This window comes from Phascolarctos cinereus, unplaced genomic scaffold, assembly GCF_003287225.1.
Source record: "Phascolarctos cinereus isolate Bilbo 61053 unplaced genomic scaffold, phaCin_HiC Scaffold_5;HRSCAF=322, whole genome shotgun sequence".
In the NCBI taxonomy this organism is placed as follows: Eukaryota; Metazoa; Chordata; class Mammalia; order Diprotodontia; family Phascolarctidae; genus Phascolarctos; species Phascolarctos cinereus.
In genome coordinates this window covers 378537339-378564484 of record NW_027555958.1, presented here as the reverse complement: position 1 = coordinate 378564484, position 27146 = coordinate 378537339, and the positions used below count along the sequence as shown (strand labels likewise).

Below are 27146 nucleotides of genomic sequence, written 5' to 3'. Positions count from 1 at the left end.
GAGGGCAAGACAGTCTGCTCATGTGTGTACACAAGTGTGTACGTGGGGGGGTGTGTCTATGTACACCAGGACGGTTTGTTTTTGGTTAAACAGCACGTTCCCATTTCCCCAGCCAGATCCAGGGCTCCCTGGAGTCGGGGTTCTATTAATTGTTCTGTCTGTCCACACCCCCGAAACACACACACACACACAACTCCAGGAGACTAGAAACTAATTATGTGCTATTAAATAATTCCCTCCCTCCCGCCTAGTACATGCCTATGCAGCCCCTATTCCTTTCTGCAACCAAGTGGTCACTAATCCAAGGACAGAATAGGTCAAGAATTTCAAAATCTCATAAAGTCTAGGCAGTGAGCACCTCTTCCTAGGGCCTGCCACCATCTCCATGGAAGGGCCGGGTTGTCCAAAGGTTAGTGTTACAGCTTTGGCTTCTTAGTATTCTGTGGAGAGCCAATAATCAGAGAGGTCTAACAGTTCCATCCTTCCTGGAGAAGGTGGAGCCTCTGCCACAACATCAACCTAGCCCTGAAATACCTTTCACAGTGCTCTGGGTCGGGCCAACAGAGCTTTCCTCTAAGATGACTGGGAAAGGAAAGTCATCTCATCTCTTCTCAGATCCAACAGGGCACACATACCAAAAGCACTGATTTTGGAGTCAGGGGACCTGGGCTGAAATCCCAGCTCTGATATTCACTAACTATATGACCTCGGGCTTTAGTTTCCTTATCTATAAAATGAGAGGATGGGGCTAGCAAGCGTCAGTCTTTCCAGCTCTAAATTCTATGACCCTACAGGCAAACGGAGAGTTGACTTCTCACTCCCCAGCACTCTGAGAAGAGCTAACTTGAGAGCTAGGAAGACAAGAGGGCGGGAATAGGCAAGATGGCCTCTGCCCAGCCAGGGTGGCCCACTGACCTTAAAGGTATATTTTCGGCTGATGTTATCCGAGGGCTGCACAGCCCCTATCCGGAAGCTCAGGAGTGGGATGCTTCCCAAGATACTCTCCTCCTTCTCGTCTGTAGGAGAAAGAATGATTGGGACAGGGAGGTGAGGCAGGGTTGGGGAGAGGGCCCCCCTGGCAGGGGCCTCAGCTACTTTGTATGCCCTTGGGCCCCTGGCTAGTAGCAAGGACTCTAGTTCCAAGTCACTCCCCTTCATTGCCTCCCACCTCCCAGCTTCCAGCATGGCCTCTTGGCTCTTTCTCTCATCCCACTGGGGGTCCAGTTCACAATGCCGGCTCACAGAGGAGCCCTTTGGATTAGACAGTCCAGACCCCAGCTGCTAGCCAGAGGTAAGTCTGGATAAGCCAAATGGGGGCAGGGTAGGGAAAAGCAGGGCCAGGCCCACTGTAGTAAACACAGTTGGCATAACTCTTCCCCAGCATTTGTGGCCCTAGGTTATTATTATTTTTTTAAAATTGGGTCCCTCTATGTGTTGTTGGCTACTGGTCAAAAGGCTTTGAGCCTTTACTATATAAAGATTGATCTATCGCGAATTAGAAATCTTCAGGCTGTGGAAAGAGGCATATTCTTAGGTTAAAAACCCATACATTGATAAAAGGCCATACTAAAAGAAAAGCATAGTAGCCCTCTGACTAGAGTGCCTTACTCAATTACTCAGGCGGCCTCTCCATTGTCCACCACAGCCCTTTCCCTTCCTACCACTTTCCTGTTTTATCCTCGGGGTTGGAAAGACTTCCAGCCAATTTTAATTTCAAGCTCCAGGGTAAAAAACCAAAACACCTTTTAAGGGTTAGAGTTGCCTCTAGCCCAGGGGCTTGTCTTATTTTTATTCCTGTCCTTTACCTCACAAAGCAATTGATCTAAACCTCTCTCTGCACCTCCCTTTTCTAGGTCTCCAAGTCCCTTCCAACTCTAGCATCCTAAATTTTAGAAGGCTTTAGCTGTGGCCATATTAGCTGTGACCTCAGGGACTAGTTATCAGGAGGGAGATTAGCTGCACCTTTTATGTCAGTCTCCTCTGGAAGTGTGGATAGGAGTGTTCACAGAGCATTCCCTAAAGGCAGGATTCTACCAAATACCTCAGTTCCCTTTCCCTTTGGAGACTTTCTTGGGTTCCCCATTGCCTGCCACCTGGGATTATGCTCTTGCAAACCATTCACATCTTAAACCCTGCACCTCCCCAAGACAGATCCCACCTACCATCTTGCACTTCACCCTAATTTCACCCCACACTGAGCTGAAACCATAGTAGCCTGGGGTGTAAGGATACCTGGAAGAGGGTGGGGGGGGGAGTCATTGGGTACAGAGTTTGTTTGCCAAGGTTAATGATTCACTGGGCAGCTCCCAGGAGAACCCAGGAAAAATAGAAAGACAGGTGTCTGGCATCCCAAGGCCAGGAAATGGGAGGAAAAAATGGTCCTTCTGGCTGCAGAAAGGCTTTACTCTGGGTCTAACTCATGTCTACACCACATCCCCCCTGAATTTCACTACCCAGAGGCTGCTATTCCTTCATTTTGTTCCCTTCTTTGGGGGGGGAAGTATATAATGAAAATTTAAAAACAACCCAGTCACTGCTGGTGAGACACCTCAGAATTATCTGGGCAAAGGTGACTTTGGTCACTTGGGATGGTGGCAGGGTTCAAACCAAGCTCTCTAACAAACTGACTGCCCAAGGTCATCGGACACAGATCCCATGTAAAGCTGTGCTCCTCGAGGGTCTACAGCAGGGTTTGGGAACCTGCAGCCTTGAGGCCACATGTGGTTCTCTAGGTCCTTGAGTGCGGCCCTTTGACTGAATCCAAACTTCACAGAACCGATCCCCTTAATACAAAGATTTGTTCTATTAAACTTGGACTCAGTCCAAAGGCCGCACCCAAGGATCTAGAGGGCCACATGTGGCCTTGAGGCTACAGGTTCCCCACCTCTGCTCTAGATCTAGTCTATTACTGACAATTAAATTACACATTTTAAAATAAAATAATACATTTGGTATTATTCTACACACATATATATTTATATATGTCTATATAAACTACATGTAATACAAAATAAAATTCTACATTTTTATATGCATATTTTGTTCTGAATGACCACTTCCTAAACAAAGTATCCATATAAGTCTACTGAAATGGTACTAATGATAATCGATATAAGTTCTGATTGATGGCAAGACTTTAGAGTCTAGATTTTCATTTTCCCTCTCCAGTTAATTTAATGTTATGTTTTCATTCTAGTTTAGGCAAAGGGTCAAAGTTTCACAGGTCTCAGGAAAGAGGAATTACTTCCTATGTTAAAGGCACATTTGTTCTTCCACTCTTCCCCCCCTTTCCCCTGTCATTTCCTGCTTGTAAATTTAAAATATGAAAATTTACAATGATTGCATTATATTTATCTAAATATCTTCATTTGGGGGGGACACAATACCCCTCCTTTGGGGGGAACTAAAAACAAAATGTAACCACGTGTATAGAGAGTAACTTCCCTTTCAGACAGCCTCCCACAAACTATGTAAATATCTTGTACGTGCCCAGTAATTTTCATTAGAATGTGAGCTCCTCCAGGGCAGAGACTGGTTTCTGGTTTGGTTCTGCCTTTGTATGCCCAGTACTTAGCACAAAATCTGGCACACAGTCGATGCATGCTAATAAATGTTTGTTGACTGATTCCTGCGTTGTTAGTGATGCTCACCCACACTCCAATTTGTATAATTTTTGGATTTGTTCACCTGTGTACGAGTTGTACCCCCCGCCCCTCCCTTCCCAAATGTAAGCTCCCTGAGGACAAGAATTGTCTCATTTGGGGTTTTATATCCACAGCACAGTGCCTTGCCCATAACAGTCTCTTAAATAAAATCAGTCGAATTCAACTGAATAGTATTGCTGTGGGGAGCTTTGATAACTAAGTGCCCAGTCTCCAGAGTTGGCAAGATGCTGTACTTTCTCTGGAAGGAAGGGAAAAGGAGGGCAGGACCTTCTGCAAATCTATACCTGAGGTGTCTCCAGCTCTGCTCTGAAGCCTGACCACAGAACCTTCCATTCGTATCAACTCATCTTCCTTCTTTCTTCTGCTGCCCCACACCCTGTATCTTGTCCCAATGCTGCCCTCACTTCCCAATGATGCCCTACATCATCCCTGAACCAGTCAACAAGCATTTATTAAGTGCCTACTCTGTGCGTGGCACGGTTCTTTCATTGTCGTTGTTATTGTTGTTTGTCTTCCACTTTTGAAGAGGACCAATGACATCACGGGATGGTGTCTGGACTTGGATTTAAGTGAGGCACAAAGTATCCTCAGCCTCACTCTCTCTTCCACAGTCATCAAAGTCCAGTGGCAGGCTAAAAGGCAAAGTGACTGGCGATGGCCCGGGATGCAGTAGATGACCCTGGTGTCTTTAAAGACTGAATCAGACTCTATGTGTATGTGTGTGTGCGTGCGTGTGTGTGTGTGTGTGTGTGTGTGTGTGTGTGTGTGGTGTGTGGGTGGGTGGGTGTGGGTGTTCAGCTCAGCTCAGAAGATGGGGCAGGGCAGAGGACACATGGGAGGTCAGCCTGGGGCTATCCCTTCTCTGGCGGAGGGGGGCAGGGAGGAGACAAACTCACCTTTGTAGTAGAAGAGGCATCGATCCACCAGGACAAACCAGCGTTTATTCCATTGTTTCACCCCAGAACTGGCCTGAAGGACACATGGAGAAACAGATGACTGTCAACATGGTACAGCGGAGAGAACAGTGAGGGAAGAGGTCCTAGACTTCTAGAGGCCTAGGACCCTAGAACACAAGGCCTGGGTTCTAGAGTCTGTTCTGAAGCTAACATGCTATGGGATCACTGGGGAAAACCACCCCCTCTCAAGTCACTCAGAGGATAAATCAGAAAGCAGATAGCTACATCAGTCAGTCAATAAACATTTATTAACTGTCTAGTACAAGCCAAGCACTGGAGATACAAATAAAGCTCTGAAGCAGCTCATAGTCCAACAGGGGAGACCACAAGCAAACACTACCTACAAACGAATTGTTTACGAGATAAATTCCCCACAGAGGGAAGGCACTAGAATTAAAGGGATCTTTTTGTAGACGATGGGACTTCTGCTTTATCTAGTACTTGAATGAAGCAAGAGAAGCCAGGAGGCCAAGAAGAGGAAGGAGAGCAGTCCAGGCAGGGGGCAAATATTTGCCTGGAGGCTGGGGATGGAGTGCCTTGTTGGAGGAATAGCAAGAAGGCTGGTATCACTGTCCGTGGGAGGGAATGAGAACACCAAATGAAGCAGTACAGAGGGAGATGAAGACGGGGCCCAGGACAGAACCCTGGGGCCACCCCTCAGTCTCTTCAGAGGTCCAAGGAGGGTAGAATGGTGTGCCAGGGAGCACTGAGGAAAGGCACCTGTTTGAAGAGCCAGCCACTCTTTGTGACAGCCGCATTGGGGTTTCGCTTCATGGAGTTGGAACGTTTACCAAAGGCTATAGCTTTGCGGGAAGCACGAGGTGCCTGGGGAGGAAGATACAGAGAAGAACTCGACTTTACTCACCACATCTCCTACCTCCTTGCCATGTCTTCCAAGATGGCTGCTTCTGCTTGGAGGTGCTGTATCCTTTAGCTTTTTCCCTTCATCTCTCCCTCCCTCCCTCTCCCTCTCCTCCCCCCTCTTTCTCTTCCCCTCTCCCTTTTTCCCTCTCTCCATCTCTTCCCATCCTCCACCCCCGGAGCCCTCACAGCATCCAGAGCCTAAGACTAGGAAGGAATCAAGAGATCTGGGCTCTGGTCTCAGCTCCACCACTAACCAGTTGTGTGACTTCGGACAAATCACTTAGCCTCTCTCCTTAAAAGCACAGAAAAGTTCTCTCTTGTGTACTTTGGGGGTGATCTGTGTTTCAGCTTTAATTATTTCGGTTGTTGAAGTCATAGGAACTGTCTGTACCTGTTTCATAGTTCCCTCTTAGTAGGAAAACACCTCAGATGGCAAGTGATTTGCATGGTAATATGGGCAGAACACTAACCTCCACCTCACCCCACCCCCATTTTGCCATCAGAAGAGTTTCTGATTGGTTGAAGAAGCCTGGAGAATGTGCTCAATCCTAGGGGCCCTGGTGGATGAATCCCGCCCTCTACTACCTTCATCCCACTCCCACCCCAAAATAAGCCTGGGGGCATTCTGTAAGGAAAGATACCATTCTTGTCTCTGGGCCAGGAGGGAGCAGATGCTCAAGGCAGAGACAATCCTAATGAGCCATGCTCCACCAGGAACTGAACATGTAGGTAGACAGAATCACTAAAGAAATGAGGGCCCACCTGGGCCAGGACCAGAGAGACTTTTAAAATTCGCATTTCCAATGACCTTATCCTAGTAGGCTATTTCTGAATTTATACATTTTCTTTTCTGTAAAGAAGCCTTAGAAAAATATAGTCTTGTGGTGTGTGGAGAGTGTAGCAGCTGGTGGAGGAAGGGAGAGTGGGAGTGCATGCCTGAGCCAGGTATTAAGGGATGGGGGCAACGGCAAAAGGGGATGGAACAAGGTAGGTAGGACCCAAGAATCCACAAAGGATCAAGATCAAGAAAGGCTCAGGAAGTCTGGTGTCTAAGGTCGGGATTAGAGATCAAGGCATATTTCAAAAATAGCAAAGGAGAGGATCACAGAGCACGAACGCAAAGATTTCTTGGATTGATTTAAATGACACAATGGTCTTTCAGTGAACAGAGCACTGACTTGGGCATATCAAACTTGGAGTCACAAGATCTGAATTTGAATCCAATATGTGGCCTAGATAAGTTACCTTAACCTCCCTGGGTCTCAGTTTCCTTATCTGTAAAGTGAGACAGTTGAATTAAATGGCATCTAAGGTCCCATCCAGTTCTGGATACTCTGATCCTACAAGATACTGGGATCCCTGTGAAGCCCAATGGAGTGCAAAGCCCTGGACTGAAAACTTTATCAGGCCTAGTTTTCTCATCCTTAAAATGGAGATAAGTATACCTGTGATACTTACCTCACAGGGTTATTGTGAAGATTAAAGGAAATAACAGAAAAAAGTGCTTAGAATTTCTTTTCTTTTTAAATTACACAATATTCAGAACTTTCAGGGATTTTAGAACACTGGAAGGAGTTCTCAGGTGAAGGAGGTAGAAGAGAGCGCCCTCTGAATCCTTCTGATAGCTCAGGACTGGGGTTAACTGTCTAGTTAGGTTGACTAGTTTCCTAGGCTTAACCAGAGTCTCCCCAGACTCTGACTGGGACTCTTGGGAGAAAGACTTACCCTGACATTGGGCCGCTCTGGGGGGACCTCGGACACCATGTTGTTGTTATTGGCTGTGCCACTGGAGGTGGTTGTCGGGCGCTTTCCACCAGTTTTACTGGACATGTCCGAGGCAGATCTGAGCCCCAAGTTAGACAGAAAGAGAAGAGGGAAACTGTTATGGTTAAGAAGGAGCCACTTTCCCTGCTTCTTCCTTTTTCTATCTCCCTGTCTTCTAATTCCTGGTCAGGGCCAGCATCAGTAGAAAACTGTACTTTGAACCTCCCCCCACTTCTTTGCAGAGGTAGGGAGTTATGGGTATAGAACACTGTATGTGATATCCCCCGAAACTGTATTAGTTGGTTAGTTTTTCCCCTCTTTTTCACACTTTAGCCTCTGTTATAAGGCCAGGTGCTCAGGGAGGGAAAAAGAATATCGGGAAATGTAGGTGAATAAAAACAAAAGATATCAACAAAATGTTACCTTTTACAAAATCAAAGTAAAATCAGTGCTTCCTGATGATCAAGAAATCATCTCATTCTGGGGAAGACTACTTTCCAGTTATCCTCAGAATTCTATTCTTTCATTTTCTGAAAAATTAGCAGCAGCTCCTATTGGCTCAGCCCCCACAAGGTGCTTCAGAGCATGCAAAGATGCTCCAAAAACTTCCCCTCCTTTCTCCCCATCTAGTCTAAAAAGTCTGTGTAGATAATGAGAACTGTGTCTTTTAATTGTCTATGATTTGTACGTGATTTTCCTGTTTGAGTTCTTAATTTGGGGAGCCAAAGTCAAAGGTGGGAGGGAATAATGAGGACTCAGTTCTCGTTATTAGGACTATTGTTTGTACTTTGTTCTTGAAGAGGACCATGACATCAGGGAACTGAATTTAAGTGAGGCAGGGCTGTGCAAAGTCACCTGCCTCACTCTCTCCTCCGGAGCCATCTGGGTCCAGTGAAGAGATAAAGGACAGCTGGAGGTGGTCCTCCATTATTAGGACAATAGAGCTCCAAAAGAGCTCCCCATTCACTCCATGCCTGATCTTAGCCTTGATCACTTACTGAAGAAGTGATCCCTCTCTGATTACACATTGAACCCCTTTCTGGTCACTAAGACCCACATCAGACCTCCCTCTAAGTCCATACCATCAGAACTAAATCCAATGGATACATTCAGCAAAATTTTACTTAACCAACATTAATTGCCATCGTCTGTTGACTTCCATGCTCAGGACTGAGGGGGATGTCATGGTAAGTAAGGCATGGGGCTTACACTCTGGTGAACTGGCCTGATCTTTGGAAGTTCTGGGGAAAGTGGTAGAAGGTGTTACACTGGAGATGTTCCCCAACACTCCCGTATTTAGGAATGCCCTAAATACCTGTCTTCCCTTCCCCATCTGATGCACAGACAACAGATATTAAAGGAAGAAGGTGCAGATGTGAGCAATAGCCTAACAGGTAGCAGAACAGAGGGCAAGCTTACTTTTTCAAGTCAAATCTTTTGTTTTCTTCCGGGATCTGGCCGGTCACTGGGTGCAGAAATGTGTTCCGTCTTTCATTGTGGCTGTAGGAGGAAGAGAGATAGACAAATGAAGGTGAGAGGAGTAGGAAGAAAGGGTAAATAACATCCAGGAAAATACAGATGGTAGAACACAAGTTTGGGGACTGGTTAGGAGGCCAAGAGCTTCCTCCCCCCTTCCTCAACTGAGAGGCAGTATGGCACAATGGATAGATCACTGGATCTGCAGTCAGGAAGACTTAGGTTCAAATCCTCAGACACTTAACTTGCTTTGTGACCCTGGGCAAGTCATTTAACCATTCTGTGCCTCAATTTTCTCATCTAAAATAAAAAGTTTGGACTTATATATTTCTTAGTCCTTTCCAGCTCTAAATCTATGATCCTATAAACTCCCGATGGAGTGAGCAGGTAAGGTGGAGTCTGAATGAGACCCCGAGCACCTCCAGTCCTAGGAACTCTTCTTCCTGACCCAGAACTCAGGGGAGTTTCCCTATGTCAGTGTTGGCCTTTGACAGATACCCCTGATGATAGGACTAAAACAGCCATACTTGACCCCTTCACTATTACCCAGGAAATGTAGTGGGGAGGAGAACCGAATTGTTTCCAAGAGCCAACCTAAAACAAAGTAAGGTTACAGATGGAGCTGAATGTCAGGATATGAGTCTTCTGTTTCCAGGGACGATTCTTGCCAACGTGGTGCCTTGAACCCAGGAAGCACCCAATAAGCATCTGAGGAATGAATAAACAAACTTGTGCTCTCGGCAACTCCATCATGCCTCAGTCTCCCCTCTTTAAATGGGGTAGGGAGTCATCTAATTCCCCTTTTGCTACTGAGCAAGGACTCACTCATACCCCAAATCCAAACCTCATTACAAAAAAGAAAAGAAAATTCTCCCTGACCAAGGACTGCTCAACGAGGCCTGAAAGCCTGGGAATTGTCAAGCCCTGGGGTAGAGTGACGGCATAACAGACAGATCTAATTAAGGGATGCTGTGGATAGGGAGGCAATAGGGGTGTTGGGGGGAAAGGCTGCCAGGAAGGAGACAGGAGAGGTGATTAACTAGGCACTGGGTCTTTGCAGAGACAGATGGGATGGCAACATCGCAGTTGCTATTCTGGAAGGCCCCTGTCTGGGCTCCCCTGACCAAGTAAATGTCATAAACGGATGTGCCTGAAAGTGAAGTACTGCTGGGTACCAGGTAAAGGTGGGGGGAAGAAAGGTAAGGACATTCATTCAGAGATGAGGGCTTGGGCCATCCTGTGTAATGTATGCCTCTGAGTAGCCTAGACAGACAGGGCCAGATCCACTCCACTCTGGCATAGGGAGATGGTCTGGCGTGGCTGATCAGTGGACTTTTGGTCCCACTCCCCTCCTATTATGCCTCTCTCCCTCTCCCCGTGGAAATGTGCTCACTGTTTTACTTAACAAGCTATAGGGCAAGCAATGGGAGATGGCTAAACAAAATGTGATACATAAACCTAATGCAATATTACTGTGCTGTAAGAAATGACAAATATGGTGATACAGAGGATGATGGGAAGAGATATGAGCTCACATAAAGTGAAGTCAGCAGAACCAGGAAAACCATATACACAATGGTTACTATTTTGCTGTTCAGTTATGCCCAACTCTCCATGACCCCATTTGGGGTTTTCTTGGCCAAGATACTGGAGTGGTTTGCCATTTCTTTTTCCATGTCATTTTACAGATGGGGAAACTGAGGCAAGCAGGGTGACTTATCCAGGGTCATACAGCTAGTGAGTGTCTGAGGCCAGATTTGAACTCAGCAAGATGAGTCTTCCTGACTCCAAGCCCAGCACTCTACCCACTGAGCCACTCAGCTGCCCATAGACAATGACTACAACACATAAATGGAAAGAAAAACAATTACAAAACAAAAATATTATGAAATTATAAGGACCAAGCTCTGGTGCCAAAGAAAGCAGATGAAAAGGCACCTGCTGGGGGATTCCTTGCAGAGGTGGGGGACGATGGGTATGGAACACTACACTTAACACTGGCCATTTCCCAGTATGCTAGTTTTACTGAACTGTTTTTTCCCTCTTTTTTTTTTTATTGCTAAGGGATATCTCTCTGTGAGGAGAAAGGAGCACATTTGGAAATGTAGGTAAAAACAAAAACTATTAATAAAAATTATTATTTTTTAAAAGCTATGTGCCAATTAGCACCAGAAGAGAGCATGGTCACAGGAACATAGATTTATAGTTGAAAGAGACCTCAAAGGCCAAGTACCCAAGTAGACCAAGTCCCTCTTTTTACTGATGAGGAAACTGAGATCTAGAGAGTTTAAGACCCAAGGTCACCCAGGTAGAATGCGCTAAAGACATTAAACTCAGGTCGTCCGTTAAATCATTTCCAGCTTTGGTGCCTTCATCTCCAAAGAAGGTGACGTATGTTAAGGAGTCCAAGAATAGCATCCTAACTCGGCCAAGATCCCACCCATCCCATCTCAACCTCATAGACCTCAGTTTAGCTGGCAAGACAGGTGAGTTAATACAAACTAGCTGAGTTCTGAAAGCCCTCAATGGGCCCTGGGTCATCTGTTATTCTTACTCCAATTCACCTATCTTTAAGGAGCCAGAGCTGGGCCCAACTTCAAAAACAGAAAGGTGAGTAAGGGGGAGGGAGGGTGTTGGCCTGGATCAAAGAATTCAGAAGAAATATAGGAATTCTCTGAGGTGATAACCATAACCAGCCTGGCCTCACTGATCAATAAGGAAACCTAATTGACTTCCCAGTCCAAATTGGAGAAATTGGCAACCAGGAGGCCGGACCTGGCCAACACCCACTGCGATGGATACAGGGTGTGGCCTCGTGGTCTAGAGTTCATTTTGGGGGTCCCCTATTCCTCAACCCCTCCCCTCCTGTATCCAGCAAGGGGTCTTTCCCAAATTCTATCAACATGGAGTACCCTATAGCCTAAGCTGTCTAAACATCTGCAGGCATCCTCTGTCCCAAGAATCACTCCCCTGAAAAACTTCTCCTTATTCCCCCCACCCCCACCTCCCAAAAGGAGAGTTCATGATAGCAGTGGCTCTCTGGAAGCCAAGCTTTATATCCTTGCAGCACAAAAGAGGAACTTAGGGCCAGGCTCCTCTGTCCCCGAGTTATCCCCCAGCCTCTCCTGCTCTGCATATTCCCTATGGGAACACACACACACACACACACACACACACACACACACACACACACATATACACAATCTCTCCTCCATTCTTCCAGAGCACTTCAGGGAAGGGCAATTCTCTTCCTACCCCTGACTTTCCCACCTACCAACTTTCCCAAGTTATATCCTCTCCCCTGTCCCAGCTACACCAGTTCTAGATGAAGTTTCTCCTTCACAAACACTGCAATGCAGCAACCATTGACCTAACTGCTATTCTCTTCCTCCCTTCAGCCCATACAGGTCCCCCCACTTCCCTTTCTTAGGGCCCAAATGGGCTGGGTGGCCACCTGGGGTCAGCCCAGCCCCCTTCAGCTTTCCTCATCTCTGGACCTCCCTCACGCAAAGTACAAGGAGGGGAATAAGGCAAGCCCTACCTGACTCTTCGATCAGCCCGAAACTTCAACATCTTCCTGGGCAGCTCTGTACCCAAGCCGGCAATCTTAATTTCACTGGCCCCCTGAGCCTAACATCCCTCCAGGAGGTAAGTCCTCAGGCCACACTCCCTGGTCCACGGTCACATCCCAGGGCCACGGCAGGGCCACATGGATTCTGCTGATCACATCCCACCTTCCCAGCTCCCACCTCTTGTTGGGGAGCAGGGTGGAGAAAAGGGGTGCCCAAGGGTATTCTATTGGGCCTGCTGGTTTTTCAGCATTCTGCTTAAATGCCTGAAGGTTGGAGGCATGCAGGAGGCACACCAAGAGAAAAGAGGATATAACCATCCCAGTTCAAGTCCCCAAGGAAAAAAATGCTGAATTAGACACACACACACACACACACACACACACACACACACACACACACACAGAGCAGGTGTACAACTTCCAGGCGGCTGGACCTCGATGAGCTAATGACACAGAGAGAGGCAGGAGGGCGGTGGGGATAGAAGCTGCATTTCAGTCTGCATGGCAGAAACTCCTGCCAGCTCTTTGAACTGCAAGAAGCAGACGTCCTCTCCACCTCTTCCACCTTAGCCAGCCCGTGACGCCCGTCAGGCAGAAAAACCGCTCCTCCAATGTCTGGGGAGGAGCCTGGAGCTACAGGGGTTAAAGGAACTCTGGGTTCATTTGCTGCTGCCGCTGTTCTGCCTGCACCCGCCCAGAGAGATAGGATTGATTGAATAAATCTCCCCCCTCTCCCCCTTAGTCTGCCCAGTCCTTCTATGGCAACAGGAGCTTAATTAATGAAGACGCGGCTGTAATCATCTCCTCGATGACACGTTCCCTTTGGAAACTACACCAGGTTGCTCTTCCCAAGACTTGATGATTATAGAACTAATGACAGGCAATACCACCAGTGTTCCAGTCCGGGACTAGGGATGGTGGAGGTTAGGAGCTGGTGGAGGGGACCCTGGCTGTGGCTTCAGAGAATATGGAAAAGAAGGGTCCTCCGGGAGCGCACAGGGAAGAGGGCAGCAAAAGGGAGATGGGAGGGAGATGGCCTAGTGTTTATTCTTGAAAATCTTCCCAGATGCAAGATGATAAGTTCCAGCCGGTGACTGAAATCTACATAGAAGCAGGCAAGTTCATCCACAATCCTTTATTTCCCTGAGAATGGTTCAATGTCCGCCTCATTTGCTTGGTATTCCCCAGGTCCTTGGGACAAAAGCCCTTCTGAATCTATCTTTCGCCCTGACTCCAGATAGGACTGAGCCCTACCCTACCCTGGTTCCAAATATCTCACTGTTTCTTCATGCTCACAGGTGGGGCTCACAATGTCAGCAAGTTCTTGCTGATGCCCAATTTAAATCCATATTGACTCAATGTCAGCCCATCCTGCTGCTCAGGGGTGATGAACAACAGAAGCTCCTGCTAGCTCTTTTTTTTCCCCACAGCACCAGCATCTATTGACATCACAGGCAACTGTCAAGGTAAAGTCTGTCATGACATAGCAGACACCAAGAGGGAGTCGCTAATATTATTCTTTAAAGATGGAAGTGGGTTCAGAGAACTTCACAATCGAGGCAGCAAACAGAAAGCAGATGCCTGATTTCTCCCTGACCAGGGTTTGAGGTAGTCCGCTATGACTTCAACTGAGCTCAGTCTTCAATAGCATTTAAATAATAGGCAGTTAAATAATTCCATCAAGCTTGTCAATTCACTTTACTCTTGGGAGGCTGGGGCAGAGGGTTTACATTTTAGAACTGGTTTTTAGAAACATTTTATATTGGTTTTATGTCTCATAACTCTCTCATCTTGAGATGAAATAGTACTATATATGGTTTTATGTGAGATGTTGAGCTAAACCTAATTTCTGCCCTACTTTTTCCCAGTCATCCTGGCAGTTATTATAAAATAGGGAGTCCTTAACCCAGTGGTTTCTGGGTTCAGTTTACTGAGCACCATGTTACTATGTTTGATTGTTTCTGTGTATGGGAATTCATACTTAACAACAATAATAATAATAGGTATCATTTACATAGGACCTATCATGTGCCAGGCACTGTGCTAAGTGCTTTACAAATATTTCATTTGCCCCCCAGCCTCTCTGGCAACAGGGGCTTAATGAAGAAAGAGGTGATCTTTAAGGCAATTGTGTGAAGAGACTACATTTGAACTTGGGTCTTTCTGACCCTAGCCTAACCAGTACACCACCTAATTTGAAGGAGTACTAGTCGTCTCAAAAAGTAACAAAGAATCAGGTTGGAGCTCAGACAGGAGGAGTGGGTAGGAGGAGAGAGTGACAGTTCCAACCTGGCCTCAGTTTACCATTTTTATATGATCATATACTACCTATTTATCCAGAGCATCTAGTCACTCAGTAAGGCTCAGCTACATACTATCTGTGTGACATTGAGCAAGTACTTAAATTTCCTGGGCCTCAGTTTCCACATCTGTAAAATGAGGGATTTGAGCTTGTGAGGTCCCTATGTTGACCTTTGATCCAATGACAATCATTTAGTTTTTATTCTGAGGCCATGTGATATTCTTCATTGAGCAGCACTTGGAGGAGAGAAGGGAGGGAGGAGAGGAAATGCCACTGGCCAGTGCCCCCTTGTGAATCCCCCACATTTCCTTTCTATAAATGCCTTATCATCAAAGTGAGGCTGCAGAGGGCCCACTTGAGGCCTGGGTCTCTCAACACAGATTGCTCACTCCTGCATTCAGAACCGGCATCATCTAGCTGGAGACGTGCCTTTTCTTTGCTCTTCTTACTTACTCAAAAATTAATTGCTTCCTCTTTATAAGAGCAACTCTGTTTCTGCCACATCACCCCCACACAAAGCTTCCTTGCCTGGTCCCCCCTCCCCCCCTCCCAGAATATACAGCTTGGCTCTGCTCCATTTTCATTAGGAAGGGAAGAAAATTAAACTCATCTTCATGGAAGGAGGAGGAGCTGAGGGCGGCACACGAGGAAAATTATTTCTCTTCCCCTGGAAGGAGAAAATACCCTGTTTTCAAGGCGAAGACGCCTCCCACAGCCTTTGGTTAAGGTATAAAAGTTAAATTACATCTCCAATGGCCCAGAACAGGTACAGTGAGGAAAAAGGAAAAGAATCTCAGGGGTCTCCCTTACTACCTATCTTCTCTCATTTGGGCCCAGGAGCCCCACAATTAAATCATCAGTCATGATGGCTTATCTGCAATTTAATTCAAAAGATACCTGTTAAATAATAACTAGCATTCATATAACAGCTGGCATTTATACAGAGCTTTAAGGTTTGCAATGAATTTTACAAATATTACTGTATTTGTGTCCTCACAACTACCTTGGGAAGTAGAAGTATTATTAAACCCACTTTATAGATGAGAAAATTGAGGAAGCCAGAGGTTAATTGACTTGCCTAGGTCTAATGCTTTATCTACTATGCCACCTAGCTGCATCTAAATACCTATTGTATACCGGGCCCTGTGCTGGGCTTCTGAGAGGCAAAGGTAAAAAAACAGCAGCCCCTCGTGCTCAAAGAACTTAATTAGGGAGATGTAATACATATACAAATAAGCAAGCTACAAGGCAGGATGTCGTGGAGGCAAACAAATCTAGAAGAAAATTTGATCTAAGAAAATTTGAGAAGAAAGATCACTTTCAATTGAGTGCCAGCTGCCTGCTGAGCACGAACCTATTAGTATCCCCATGGCCAGCTTTCCAGGCCATGGGGGGACCATGGATGGGAGTAGGGCAGAGGTGGGGATAGAGACACACAGGTTCTAGTGATGTTTGTGCCATTACTCTCAGACAAGGTTCTAGCTTCTTCTCTTTCTATGGCTGTTAGGGAAATAAACAGGGGTTCTCTACTACAGAAGGGAACTATGGGAGTTTAATATATCTTAAGGTGGTTGCGTTGTCCTCTCCAAATCTTCCACCTCTCCTAAAGAGGCCGGTGCCACAGATAAGGCACTAGGCCTAGAGTTAGGAAGACCTGAGTTCAAATACAGCCTCAGATACTTAGTAGCTGTGTGACCCTGGGCAAGTCAATTAACCTCTTTTTGCCTTAGTGGAAACTCAACTGTACAATGGGGATACTCATAGCACCTACCTCACAGAACTATTGTGAGGATCAAATGAAATAATATTTGTAAAGCAAATAGCACAGTGCCTGGCATATAGTAGGTGCTATGTAAGTGCTATCTATTATTATTATTGCTAATATTATTTTGAAGAATTCACATACATAGAGGCAATCAAACATAGTAGCACTGTGTTCAATAAGCCCAACTCGGAAACGATCACATTAAGATTCCCTACTATATGATAAAAGCCGCTAAGACAACTAGAGAGAAGCCTCAGAAATTGTTGAGAAAGCTCAACATCTCACATATAATACATACACGACAACCAACGAGTATTTATTAAGTAACCACTGTGTGCCGGGCATTGTGCTCAGCACCAAAGATGCAAAGAATGGCAAAAGACAGTCCCTGCCCTTAAGAAGCTCACATTCTAATGGGGGAGACATCCCCCCATCGTAACGAGAGAAACTATGTACAAACAAGGGTGAATTCCGTAAGACACAAAACTGTAGGATTCCGTAAATACAGGGTAAATTTGGGGTAATGTCAGGACAGGCACCAGCATATGGAGACACCGCCTTCTTTCAAAAAGCAGGATTTGAGTTGAACTTTGAAGGAAGTCAGGGTAAGACAGGAGCAGAGATGAGAAGGGAGGACACTTCAAGGGCTAGAGATGATAATAACAGAAGATAAAAGGGTCAATTTTTATTACAAGATTGCCTGGGGAAACAGGGAGAATTAGACATCAAGGGAACTGCCCACTGGGGAGATACCTAAACAGGCAAACAAAGATGGAGGGAGGATCAGTTCAGTTACCTCTTCTTCCACATCTCCTGTCTACAGGGCTCCAAAGGGTGCTCATGCCATGGCGTGCATAAATGCATCCTTTAACACCTAAAGATGGCATAAGGGTAAACTCTAGGTCAAATGGTAAAAATAAGTGGAAATCTCTCTTTGAGACCTCCCAGCTGGCCTTCAAGAAGCCTCCCCACCTGTTCTCCTGCCTTCTTACAGTCCAGCCTTCCAACTCTTATGATGTGTCCCATTCCAAAGAGCCTGGCCACTGACCACTCACTCATCTAAGTAGTCGACATTATGCTACCCAGGGACAGGTGCATTTTCATAGATTCTTTCTTAGCAAGAATGGACAGGAGAGGCCACCTGGCCCAGAAAGTATCTGAATAGGAATCCCCTCTGTGATATCCCTAAAAAGCAATCATCAGCCTCTTATCTGGGGCAGCTAGGTTGCACAGTGGATAGAGTGCTGGGAGTGAACAGTCAGGAAGATATGAATTCAAATCTGGCCTTAGACATTTATTTAGCTCTGTAACCCTGGGCACATCTCTGCCTCAGTTTCTCATCTGTAAAGTGGGGATAATAATAGCACCTATTTTCTAGGGTTGTTGTGAGGATAATAATTGTAAAGCATTTAGCAGAGTTGCCTGGCACATAGTAAATTCTCTCTTTCTTTGTTTCTTTCTCTCTCTTTCTTTCTCTTTGTATGGATAGATTGAAAGAGGGAGACAGAGGGAGAGACAGAGACGGAGACAGACACAGACACAGAGATGTTAGCTATTACTACCATCAGAGATTTCCAGTACTGAGGAAGCCACTCCTTCCCAAGGCAGCCCATCCCACTTTTGAGTACATCTAATTGTTAGGAAGTTTTTCTTTCATTCAAAACAAAATCTTCTTCCCATCAATATCCACCCATAATCCTTAGTTCTGCCTTCTAGGGTCAAGTAGAACAAACTTAATTCCACTTCTACCAATACTGAAGATGGTGGCCCTCCTCACATGGCATGGACTACAATGCTTATTGACCATTTCTGAACAAGATCCAGTTTTTCAACACACTTCTTAAAACATGGCGCTCCACTTATAACTCAACACAGATGTGGTCTGGCCAAAGTAGAGTACAGTAGGATAGTTCATTTTTTCTTTGTGGACACAATAATTTTCCCTAATGCTTACATTTTCATATGGGGGCTCGTGAAGAAGGAAAAGCCTCATTTAAGCCCTAAGAAAACAACTCTCTCATTTCAGAAGCCCTGACAAGAAGTGGAGGAGATTTATCTTTCCCATTAGCCTATCTTCCAACCTGTGAGGTTGGCTCTAGATGGCAGCCCCACTCCACTTGTGGATACCTGTCATTCTTGGCAAGTTTTTCCTTATACTAAAACCAAGCTCTCTGAAACATCTACCTGGTTCTGCCCTCTTGGGTCAAGCAGAATAAATCTGATCTCTCACAAATAACTGAACATAGCAATCATGTCCTTCTCATTCCCTCCTCCTGCTAATTCTTCTCTTCTCTGGGCTAAACATCCTCAGTTTCTTCCACTCATCCTCATATGGCATAATTTCCCTCCCAGTCACCATCCCTCTGGATGAGATCCAGTTTATCAATATTCTCTTTAATAGATGGTACTCAGAACTCCGCACAGATTCAGCTCATCCTCCACGGCCTGCCAAAGCAATATACCTAAAGCACATGTCTGGCTGTGTCAAACCATCTATGACTCCCTATTATCTCCCAGGTCCAATACAAACTTCTCTGGTTGGCATTTAAGGCCCTTCAGGACTTGTCCTTGATCAACCTTTCCAGAGGTATGATATTGTGCTCCTCTTCACATGTTCTGCAGTCCAGCCAAACCATCCCCCTTGCTGTTCTTCCCACACAGCTGCATATTCTCTCTCTCCTTGCCTTCACTTTGCACTGGCTAGCTGCAATGCCCAGAATGGGTTCTTGACTCACCTCTGCCTCTTAAAATCACTAGTTTCCTTCAAAGTTCAAAGGTAACACCATCTCCTACATGAGGCCTTTGCTGATGCCCTTCCCCCTCATCTGTTAGTGTAACCAGTGTAGTTATTTTGTATAAACAGGCACCTAGGAGGGTGTGGTAGGGAAGGGAGGGGGGTGAAGTTAGGAAGACCTCAGTTCAAATCCAACCTCAGGCCCTTATTAGCTATGTGACCATGGGCAAGTCACTAAACCTCCGCCTGCCTCAGTTTCCTTAACTGTAAAACAGTACCTACCACCTAGGGTTGCTGTGAGAATGAAATGAGATAATTTTTGTAAAGCACTTAGCACTATGCCTAGAATACAGCAGGCACTAAATAAATGTTTCCTTCTTTTCTCCCTTCCTTCCTTCTTCCCTTCTTCCTTTCCTTCCTTTCTTCCTTCTTCTCTTCCTCCCTTCATTTCCTTCCTTTCTCCCTCTCCTCCTTTTTTCCTTCTTCCCTCCTTTCCTCCTTTCTTTCCTCCATACCTTCCTCCTTTCCTTCCTTCCTCCATCCCTCCTTTCCTCCTTTCTTTCTTTCCTTCCTTCCTCCCCTCTTTCCTTCTTTTTCTCCCTCCCTTCTTCCCTCCTTTCCTCCCTGTATTTCTCCATGTGCAAGTCTTATTTGCCCTGATAGAATGGGCAGACCCTGTTGTATTTTGGTTTGGGGAAACCAGTCCTTAGCACAACGTCTGCCACACAAGGCCTGTTCATTGACTGACAACAGCTCGGGGAGGAGAGAGTTTGGGCAAGAGCAATCTCTTGAGTCCTTAAAATAGCTAACTCAGAACAGGTCTCTCCCTTTTCTGAACTTCCCAAGTTCACATAAATGTCTCCTTCTCTGGTTTCAGCCTCTCTACAATTTAAGGTCACAGATACTGGAAGCCCCTAAGTCAGTGACAGTCCTCATTACTGAAATAATAACTATTGAGATAAGAAACTTGTATCTATGAAGGAACTTGTCACTACCCAGGATTTCTGGTACCAGACACAAGGTCAAAAGTGTCACAAAATGACAGAATTTCAGAGAAAAAGAACCTCAATGGTCATCTAGTTTAATTGATACTTGGAAAAGAATCCTCTGTCTAATATACCCAACAATTGGTCATGTAGCCAGCCTTTGCTGGAAAACTTCAAGTGATGAAGAGCTCACTCTCTACCACCTGAGGCCATTCTGGTATGGCTCCAATTGGTCATTTTTTTTCCCTCAAATAAAGCCTCAATTTGTATCTTTGTAAAGTGCTTCCAAGGGCTCACAGTTCTGTCCTCTGGAGCCAAGCAGAGCAGTTAACCTCTCTTCCACAGGAGAGCCCTTTCAATACTTACAGACAGCTAATACTCCCTACCTTCAACTTCTCTGCAAGTCTTCTATTCTCCTAATTAAATAGCCCCAATTCCTTCAACTACTCTTCATATGACAAGAATAAGAAGCTATTTACTATCCTGGCTGCTGTCCTGGAAAGGCTCTCCAATTTATCCATGCCATTCCCAAAATGTGATGTCCAGAATTGAATACAATATTCCATAGAAGACTGACCAAGACAGAGAGCAATGGGATTATCACTCCTTTTTCTTAGGAACTCCTTTGAGATGGTATAGTGGATAGAGCACTGGCCTTGGACTCAGGAAGACTCATCTTGCTGAGTTCAAATCCGACCTCAGATATTTACTAGCTGTGTGACCCTAGGCAAGGCACTTAACCCTGTTTACCTCAGTTCCTCATCTGTAGAATGAGCTGGAGAAGGAAATGGCAAGCCACTCCAGTATCTTTGCCAAGAAAACCCCACAAAGAGTCGGATATGACTGAAGCAACCTAACAATAACAAATGGCATGGTGGAGAAAGAACTAGTGTAAAAGTCAGGAAGATTCACATTCAAGTCTCATCTCTGACCCAAGGGCTATATAACCTGGGCAAATCACAACTCTGATTGTTCCTATACAATTCTCAAGCCTATGAATTGAAACTACTTGAAAATCTACATTGGTAGGGGGAGCAGAAGGAAAATGGGAAGGAAAAGGAGGAGAAGAAGGGGGAGGAGGAGGAGGAGGAAGAGGAGAAGGTTTCTCTTCTGTGGCCAAAGACCCCATTTGCTTTCTTGGCTACTCTAACACATTGTTGGTTTATATTAAGATTTCAAGTCTACTAAAACCTTAAATCTTCTTCAAATTGCTATTTAGCCATGCTTCTACCATTTTGTACTTGTGAAGTTAAGTTTTGGTTTTGTTTTGTTTTGTTTTTTTAACTTAAGTGCAAGCCTTGGGTACATATCTATCTATCTTGGGTCCATAGCTGTGATTTCATGGTTATGGTGTACTCCAAGCAGGGGAGCCCCCTTCCAATAATACGGCTGCAATATACTGTCCCTCTAAGGTTTGTTGCTTAATTAAGGCTGCTCAGAGTTCTAAGTTATAGTTACTCTGAAATATAGTTACTTTCTGACTGAGTTCTGAGACAGTTGTTAGGGTCACTTTTGATTTCAACAAGCTCAGTACTGGAGAGATACAGACACCAGAACTATTGTATGATTATGGAACAAACATAATTTACCTGATTATAAACAAAAGATGAGGATATGATTACTAATCATAAACTAAGAGAGAAGCTAGAATCTAAACCAAGAGTGGGGAACCTCCCCATCTCAATCTAAACCCAAGAAGATAAGAAAATGGAGGTGAAAGGGTAGATTTCAGAACTGCATCATCTAAGTTTGAAACTAAAAGTGATAGACACTACAGTTAATGTTGCTAAGTCTCACTGAATGGAGGAAAAGCTTGGAAGCAGAGAACCAGAGAAATCACTCCCTTCTAACTAATTCACCTGAGACTTTATTCCCAGTGACATGTTGAGCAACTACAGTGTGGATCAACTTATCTTACCAGCAGAAGTATGTATTCAACACAGATATCTACTCTACTAAGGTAATTTTATGGTCTCGTAAGTGGACAACAAAGATCATAGTTTCAGAGTCATGAGTTACTCTGAGTACATAGGTTTTTGTCACTCATATTTCCTTGGAAAGTTTCTGTAGGGGTGTACCCACTTCCACTCTTGATCTTCACCTTGGCCCAGTGGAAACACCTTAACACAGGTATCGAGTACATTGGTAGAAAAGTATGACCCAGGATTACACATAGATTGTGTTATATTTTATTATTCATATATTTGCTGCAATATATGTGTGCCTGTGATAGTATCACACATTATTGCTCTTCCCTTGTCATTAGTTATATTTAAGATCTAAAAGATCATTACAGTCATTGTTTGGTCATCAATGGGTGCTCAAAAACTAGACTAAGTAGCTATGATTCTGGAAGAATTTAAGTATAACTACACAGTTATACATACATAGTGATGATGATCCTTCTGCAGGAACCCAGACTTACCACTGTGAAAGCAGTTTGGAGTGATTAAACCATCTTAGTAGAGAGTTAGAAAGTATCCACATCCAGAGATGCAAGGGTAAAGACACACTTTTGTCCATGCACCCATTGCACTGGCCCAGAAACTTATCTGTAACTTAGAGTCAGAGAGTTGTGTAGAGGTACCAAGAAGTTAAGTGATCAGGGTCCCAAAGCCAGTATGACTTACAGACAAGTCAGGAAGACAAATCTTCTGGACTCCAAGGCTGGATCTCTATTCCCTACACCATGCTATCTCTCACTTTGCGTTTATGCATTTTATATTTCATATAGTTTCATCTTAGGCCCAAAATTCTAACTAATCAATATTTTTTTGAAGTCTAATTTTGTCATTGAGGATGTTAAATATCTCTGCCTTCTTCATGTCACCCGTAAATTTAATAACGTCTCTACTTTTATCCAAGTCACTGATAAAGCTGTTAGCAAAGCACCAAACAGCTTTCTAAGGCACTCTAGTAGAGACCTCCAAACTGGCATTGAACCATTTGGATCCAGACATTCAACTCATTTAACTGTACTATTATCAATGGACTTGACCTCCAAGGTCCCTTTCAGATCAAATTCTATGCTCCTATGATCATCTATTTTGACCCTGTATACATATAACCATATATGTATACACACAGACACACACACACTTAAAGACTCTGGCCCAAACATCTACCAAGAGTTAGTTTTGTTTTTTGCTTGGTCTAGATCCTATGACTAGATGGTGAATGATCCTATGGAGATAGGTACAAAAAATTCTTAACTGAGTTAGGGAAGAAAAACTTTCCTTCCCCTCCCCTTCCCTCTATCGCCATTCCCAACTCTGGGGGCCTGATTTATCCCCAGCTGTTTCCTCTCTATAGTTACTGAGAAATTTGCTGACGAAGAATTAACTCTCTTCTGGCCCCTTGGATCTAAGGATAGCTTTGGCTGCTGAGGTCACAGTTCATTATATCTGGACAGGAGTCAGAAGTGGGTGGAGACAAGGGCAACATGTCTTATCCCCACTTCCTCTTATTTCTGTCTCTAACAAATTCCAACCATGGACCCTATCCATTCCCCCCAAAAAGGATTTCTGTTGGTGAGGGAGTAGAGCTGTTAAGGGGAGAAGGGGGAGATAAATATCCCTGCTCCTCTCCTCCTGTTTGCTCACTTCATTATATTCCATGTTTCAGCAGTCTTATCTGCCCCGACATTCCCTTCCAATTAAAAACCAATTCCGTTTACATTTCTCCATCCAACATCCTGAGCAGATTGACTCCTGAAGCTCCTCTGGTCACTCCAAGCAGAAAACCCACTTCCCTAGCCAACCTCCCACTCTCCAAAAGTCCTTCTGTTCTTCCAGCTGCTATGGCCACACCCCAGAAGTTGTTATGGGGGCAATCACTGCATGTGTTGTCCCAAACATTCTGGGTGCCTAGACCCTTGAAGGAAGGAGCAGGAAGGAGTCCCTTGGGAAAGGATGGTCTTCTCTTCCCTATGTGCTACCTAAAGTCAAAACTAAGGGGGCTCCAAGAGGAGGCCCCAGCCCACATCCTGCCCAAGGCCATTTGTGTGGCTTTCACCCAGTCTTGTTCTTGGCTCTATTCTCTCCTTTCTGCTTCCTTTCCTTCCCTCCCTCACTCCACCCCGCTCTATCTCCCTCCTAAGCCAAGAGCTATTTCTAGCACAGTTAGGGTGGGACAACTTCTACTAAGGAGGCTGGACATACATCCCCAAGACCAAGTCATATGGCTCAATTTCCAAAGGCGTAAGGCCACTGTTTTCCCCTTACTATTCCTCAATGGTGGGAAGAGGGGCAGAGAATAAAAGTATGGCTTTCCCTACTGACTCCTAGTCCCGTGTCTTAAGGGACAGTCCCATCCTCAGCTCATTCACTTCCCTGTTTTTGTTTTCGTTTTTTACAGTAGAAAAAGCCCTTGCTGACCATGAAATGGCTCAGGACAAAGAGAGGTAAGATTCAAATGATTTGCTAGATTATCTGTTCAGCCTCCTCTCTCTTCTACTCCCTGAAGTTCACAGATAAGGAACAGGGCTGGTATTTCAGAGGGCAAAGTGAAGAAAGCCAGTGTCTCTAAGGAGAGCAGAAGCCTGGATTCGCCACGCTTTCTCAACATCATCTAACTTCCCTCCCCATTTATCTCTGCACCTTCTCAGTCCTCTGCTTGGTTCCCCATGATCTAAGGTCCCCAGGAATAGAACTTGGAGGCCATCCTTATAAGGCCCTGTCTTGCTCAAAATCTATGAATCTGTAATCATGGGGAGCCAAGCAGATCTGGGAGAGGCCTGTCTTCACATCAAGAATTGACTCGTCTTGATCTGGATAGGCTTGTCCTATTCATTAGAAGGGGGATAATTAAATTTCATCTGCCTCAAGTCAGGGGCCTGGACCAGATACATAATCTCTTAAGGTCCTTACAGCTCAGGTTTCTATGACCTTAGAGAAAGCAGCAGTACAGCCATAGTTAACATTCTTGACCTTCAGCCTGGTGCAATGGAAACACCTCAACCAGCTCCTTTACACTTACTTCTTTTACTCTGTTCCTCCAGGCTTAGAGTGAATGTAAATAGTAACTGTTTCTCTTTTATCCAGCAACCCTGAGGGTCTTCCCCTCCCAGTTTGATTTTTTTTTTTTAAATTAAAAAAGCCATCCCTTGACTCACTTCTTAAAGAGGCCTATTCACTGAATGGGCATTGCCTCACTCAAAGTGAGAACTCCAACAGACCTTAGCTTATAAAGGCCAAGGTCTCCCAAAGCATCCTGGGCCATCTCCAGTTGTCCTGATCTATATCTGGCCACTGGACCCAGATGGCTCCAATGGAGAAAGTGAGGCTGGTGACTTTGCACAGCCCTGCCTCACTCAAATCCAATTCACTTGCAAGTCAAGTCATCATTTCCCTGATGTCACGGTCCTCTTTGATACAAGACAAACCACAAGTTCTTTACTAGGGGACAGCTGAGAAAACAGTCTCAGCCTTCGGCTTTCGCTTTTCCTGCTGACATCTTCCTGAGCCATCTCCTGTTAGAGAGTTAGTCCCAGCTTCTTGCATCCTCTATAACCTCAGTTCCCTTCTGCTGATGGTCATGGACATGGACAGGTTCCCTCAGCTAGAAAGACGCAATGGTAGCTTGACCCATCTTGAGTATCCAATTCTGATTTGGAGCCCAAATCCTTGCTCTTCAGAGAATGAGGCATCCCAGCTGTCAAGTTCAAGGCTTTGTGAAAAGCCATTCAAACAAACTCCTTCCACTCCTTTAGTCAACAGATTTGATCCTTGTGTCCCAGAGACAGAAGCAACCCCACCCTATCCAGGGAAAAGGAATTCTGCAGAATGAGTGTTTGGAACGTAACAAAAGCCAGAGCTGGCGACCTTCCTTCTATCTCTACTCCAAGAAACTAGCAAAACTGGTTCCCAGTCCTTCTCCTCACCAGGTACAAGCCGTTCTGTACCTCAATTTCCCCACAGGAGTAGATTTCAAATAACATTTTCTTTTGTAACTCTTCACTGTGATACAGTGAATGAGTATAATATCTGTGCTGGGGTCTTATCCGCACACTGTACTAGAATCTCCTTGAGCCAAGGACTATGTCTTAGCTAAACTCTGTATCTCACTCACAACCTAGGATAGCACTCTGCACAGAGAAGGCACTTAACACGTTTTTGATGCTTCGCACATGAATGACAGAACCAACAATACCCATTATGGTACCAATGGTAACAATGGTGCTAAATAAATGGTACCCTGCCCAAGCAGAGGACAGAATGCCCTTACCCATCTGTTCAAGCAGCCATGTGGAGAAGGGAGAGAGTATGTTCTCAAGAAGCCTAGAGTAAAGGGAAGAAAGTGGGGGGAAGGGGGAAGTAACATGATAGAGACACACAGTCCTAGCATGGGGAAAGAATGCTGTATTTGAAATGAGCACCTGGGTTCAAATCCAGTTTCTGCCACTTACCACCTTTGTGATCTTGTACAAGGCATTTTTGAGACTCGGTTTCCCCAACTGTAAAATGAGGGGGTTAGACTAAGATTACTTGTTAAGTCCCTTCCCATTCTAAATCTGTGATCCTTATGATTCTGAGCCCTTGTTCTAGAAAAAAATGGCAAGCATTGCCCATTTCACAGATGGGGAAGCTGAGGTCCTAAAACATGAGGATCAGAAACAGTTAGTCAGTCAACAAGAATTTATCTAGCAGACCAGGAAATCAGTACCAAGTCCAAGCTCTCTCTGTTTCCTTCAGGCCCCTGATGTTTGTCTAACCTGAATTCCCTAACCCCTTGAAGGAAAAGAATTAATAATTCAGGATCTTTTCAGTCCCTCTCCAGATAGAACATCTAGAAAAACCAATGAAAGCTGCCAACCCCCTCCTGCAGAACCATCTAGAATTCCAGAATGTTTCCAGTGATACCAAGTCTCTATTGTGAGGATAATCCCAGGCCAGTGTGATGGGACAAAGCGTATTTGAGTCCCCTCTGTGTGCACTGGCTATGTGTCTACTGTGCTGGAGAGGACATGAATGTGTCATCTGGATAGCAACTCGGTTTTATAACATTCATAGCCCACAACCTAGAAGCTTTTCCTTGGTAGATGCTTAATACATATTTGTGGATT

The 27146-nt window shown here is 45.0% G+C and overlaps 1 protein-coding gene across 15 annotated transcripts in view; it reads right to left on the bottom strand.

The window, feature by feature from the left end:
• The window catches only part of PLEKHA6 (pleckstrin homology domain containing A6), a 208985-nt gene that overhangs the window by 49694 nt on the left and 132145 nt on the right, over positions 1-27146 (bottom strand). For 14 of the 15 annotated variants that reach the window (XR_013487324.1, XM_078156402.1, XM_021002956.2 and 11 more), the window contains 5 exons: positions 8669-8749; positions 7211-7328; positions 5342-5446; positions 4562-4634; positions 916-1016 (listed from right to left, as the gene is read on the bottom strand). Coding sequence is in view for 14 of the 15 variants with exons in the window: in XM_078156402.1 (XP_078012528.1) it covers positions 916-1016; positions 4562-4634; positions 5342-5446; positions 7211-7328; positions 8669-8749 (478 nt within the window). In the remaining variant the exon portion in view is untranslated. Of the gene's footprint in view, positions 1-915; positions 1017-4561; positions 4635-5341; positions 5447-7210; positions 7329-8668; positions 8750-12266; positions 12599-27146 lie in introns of those variants that run through there. The other variant, XM_078156393.1, reaches the window with a different exon arrangement.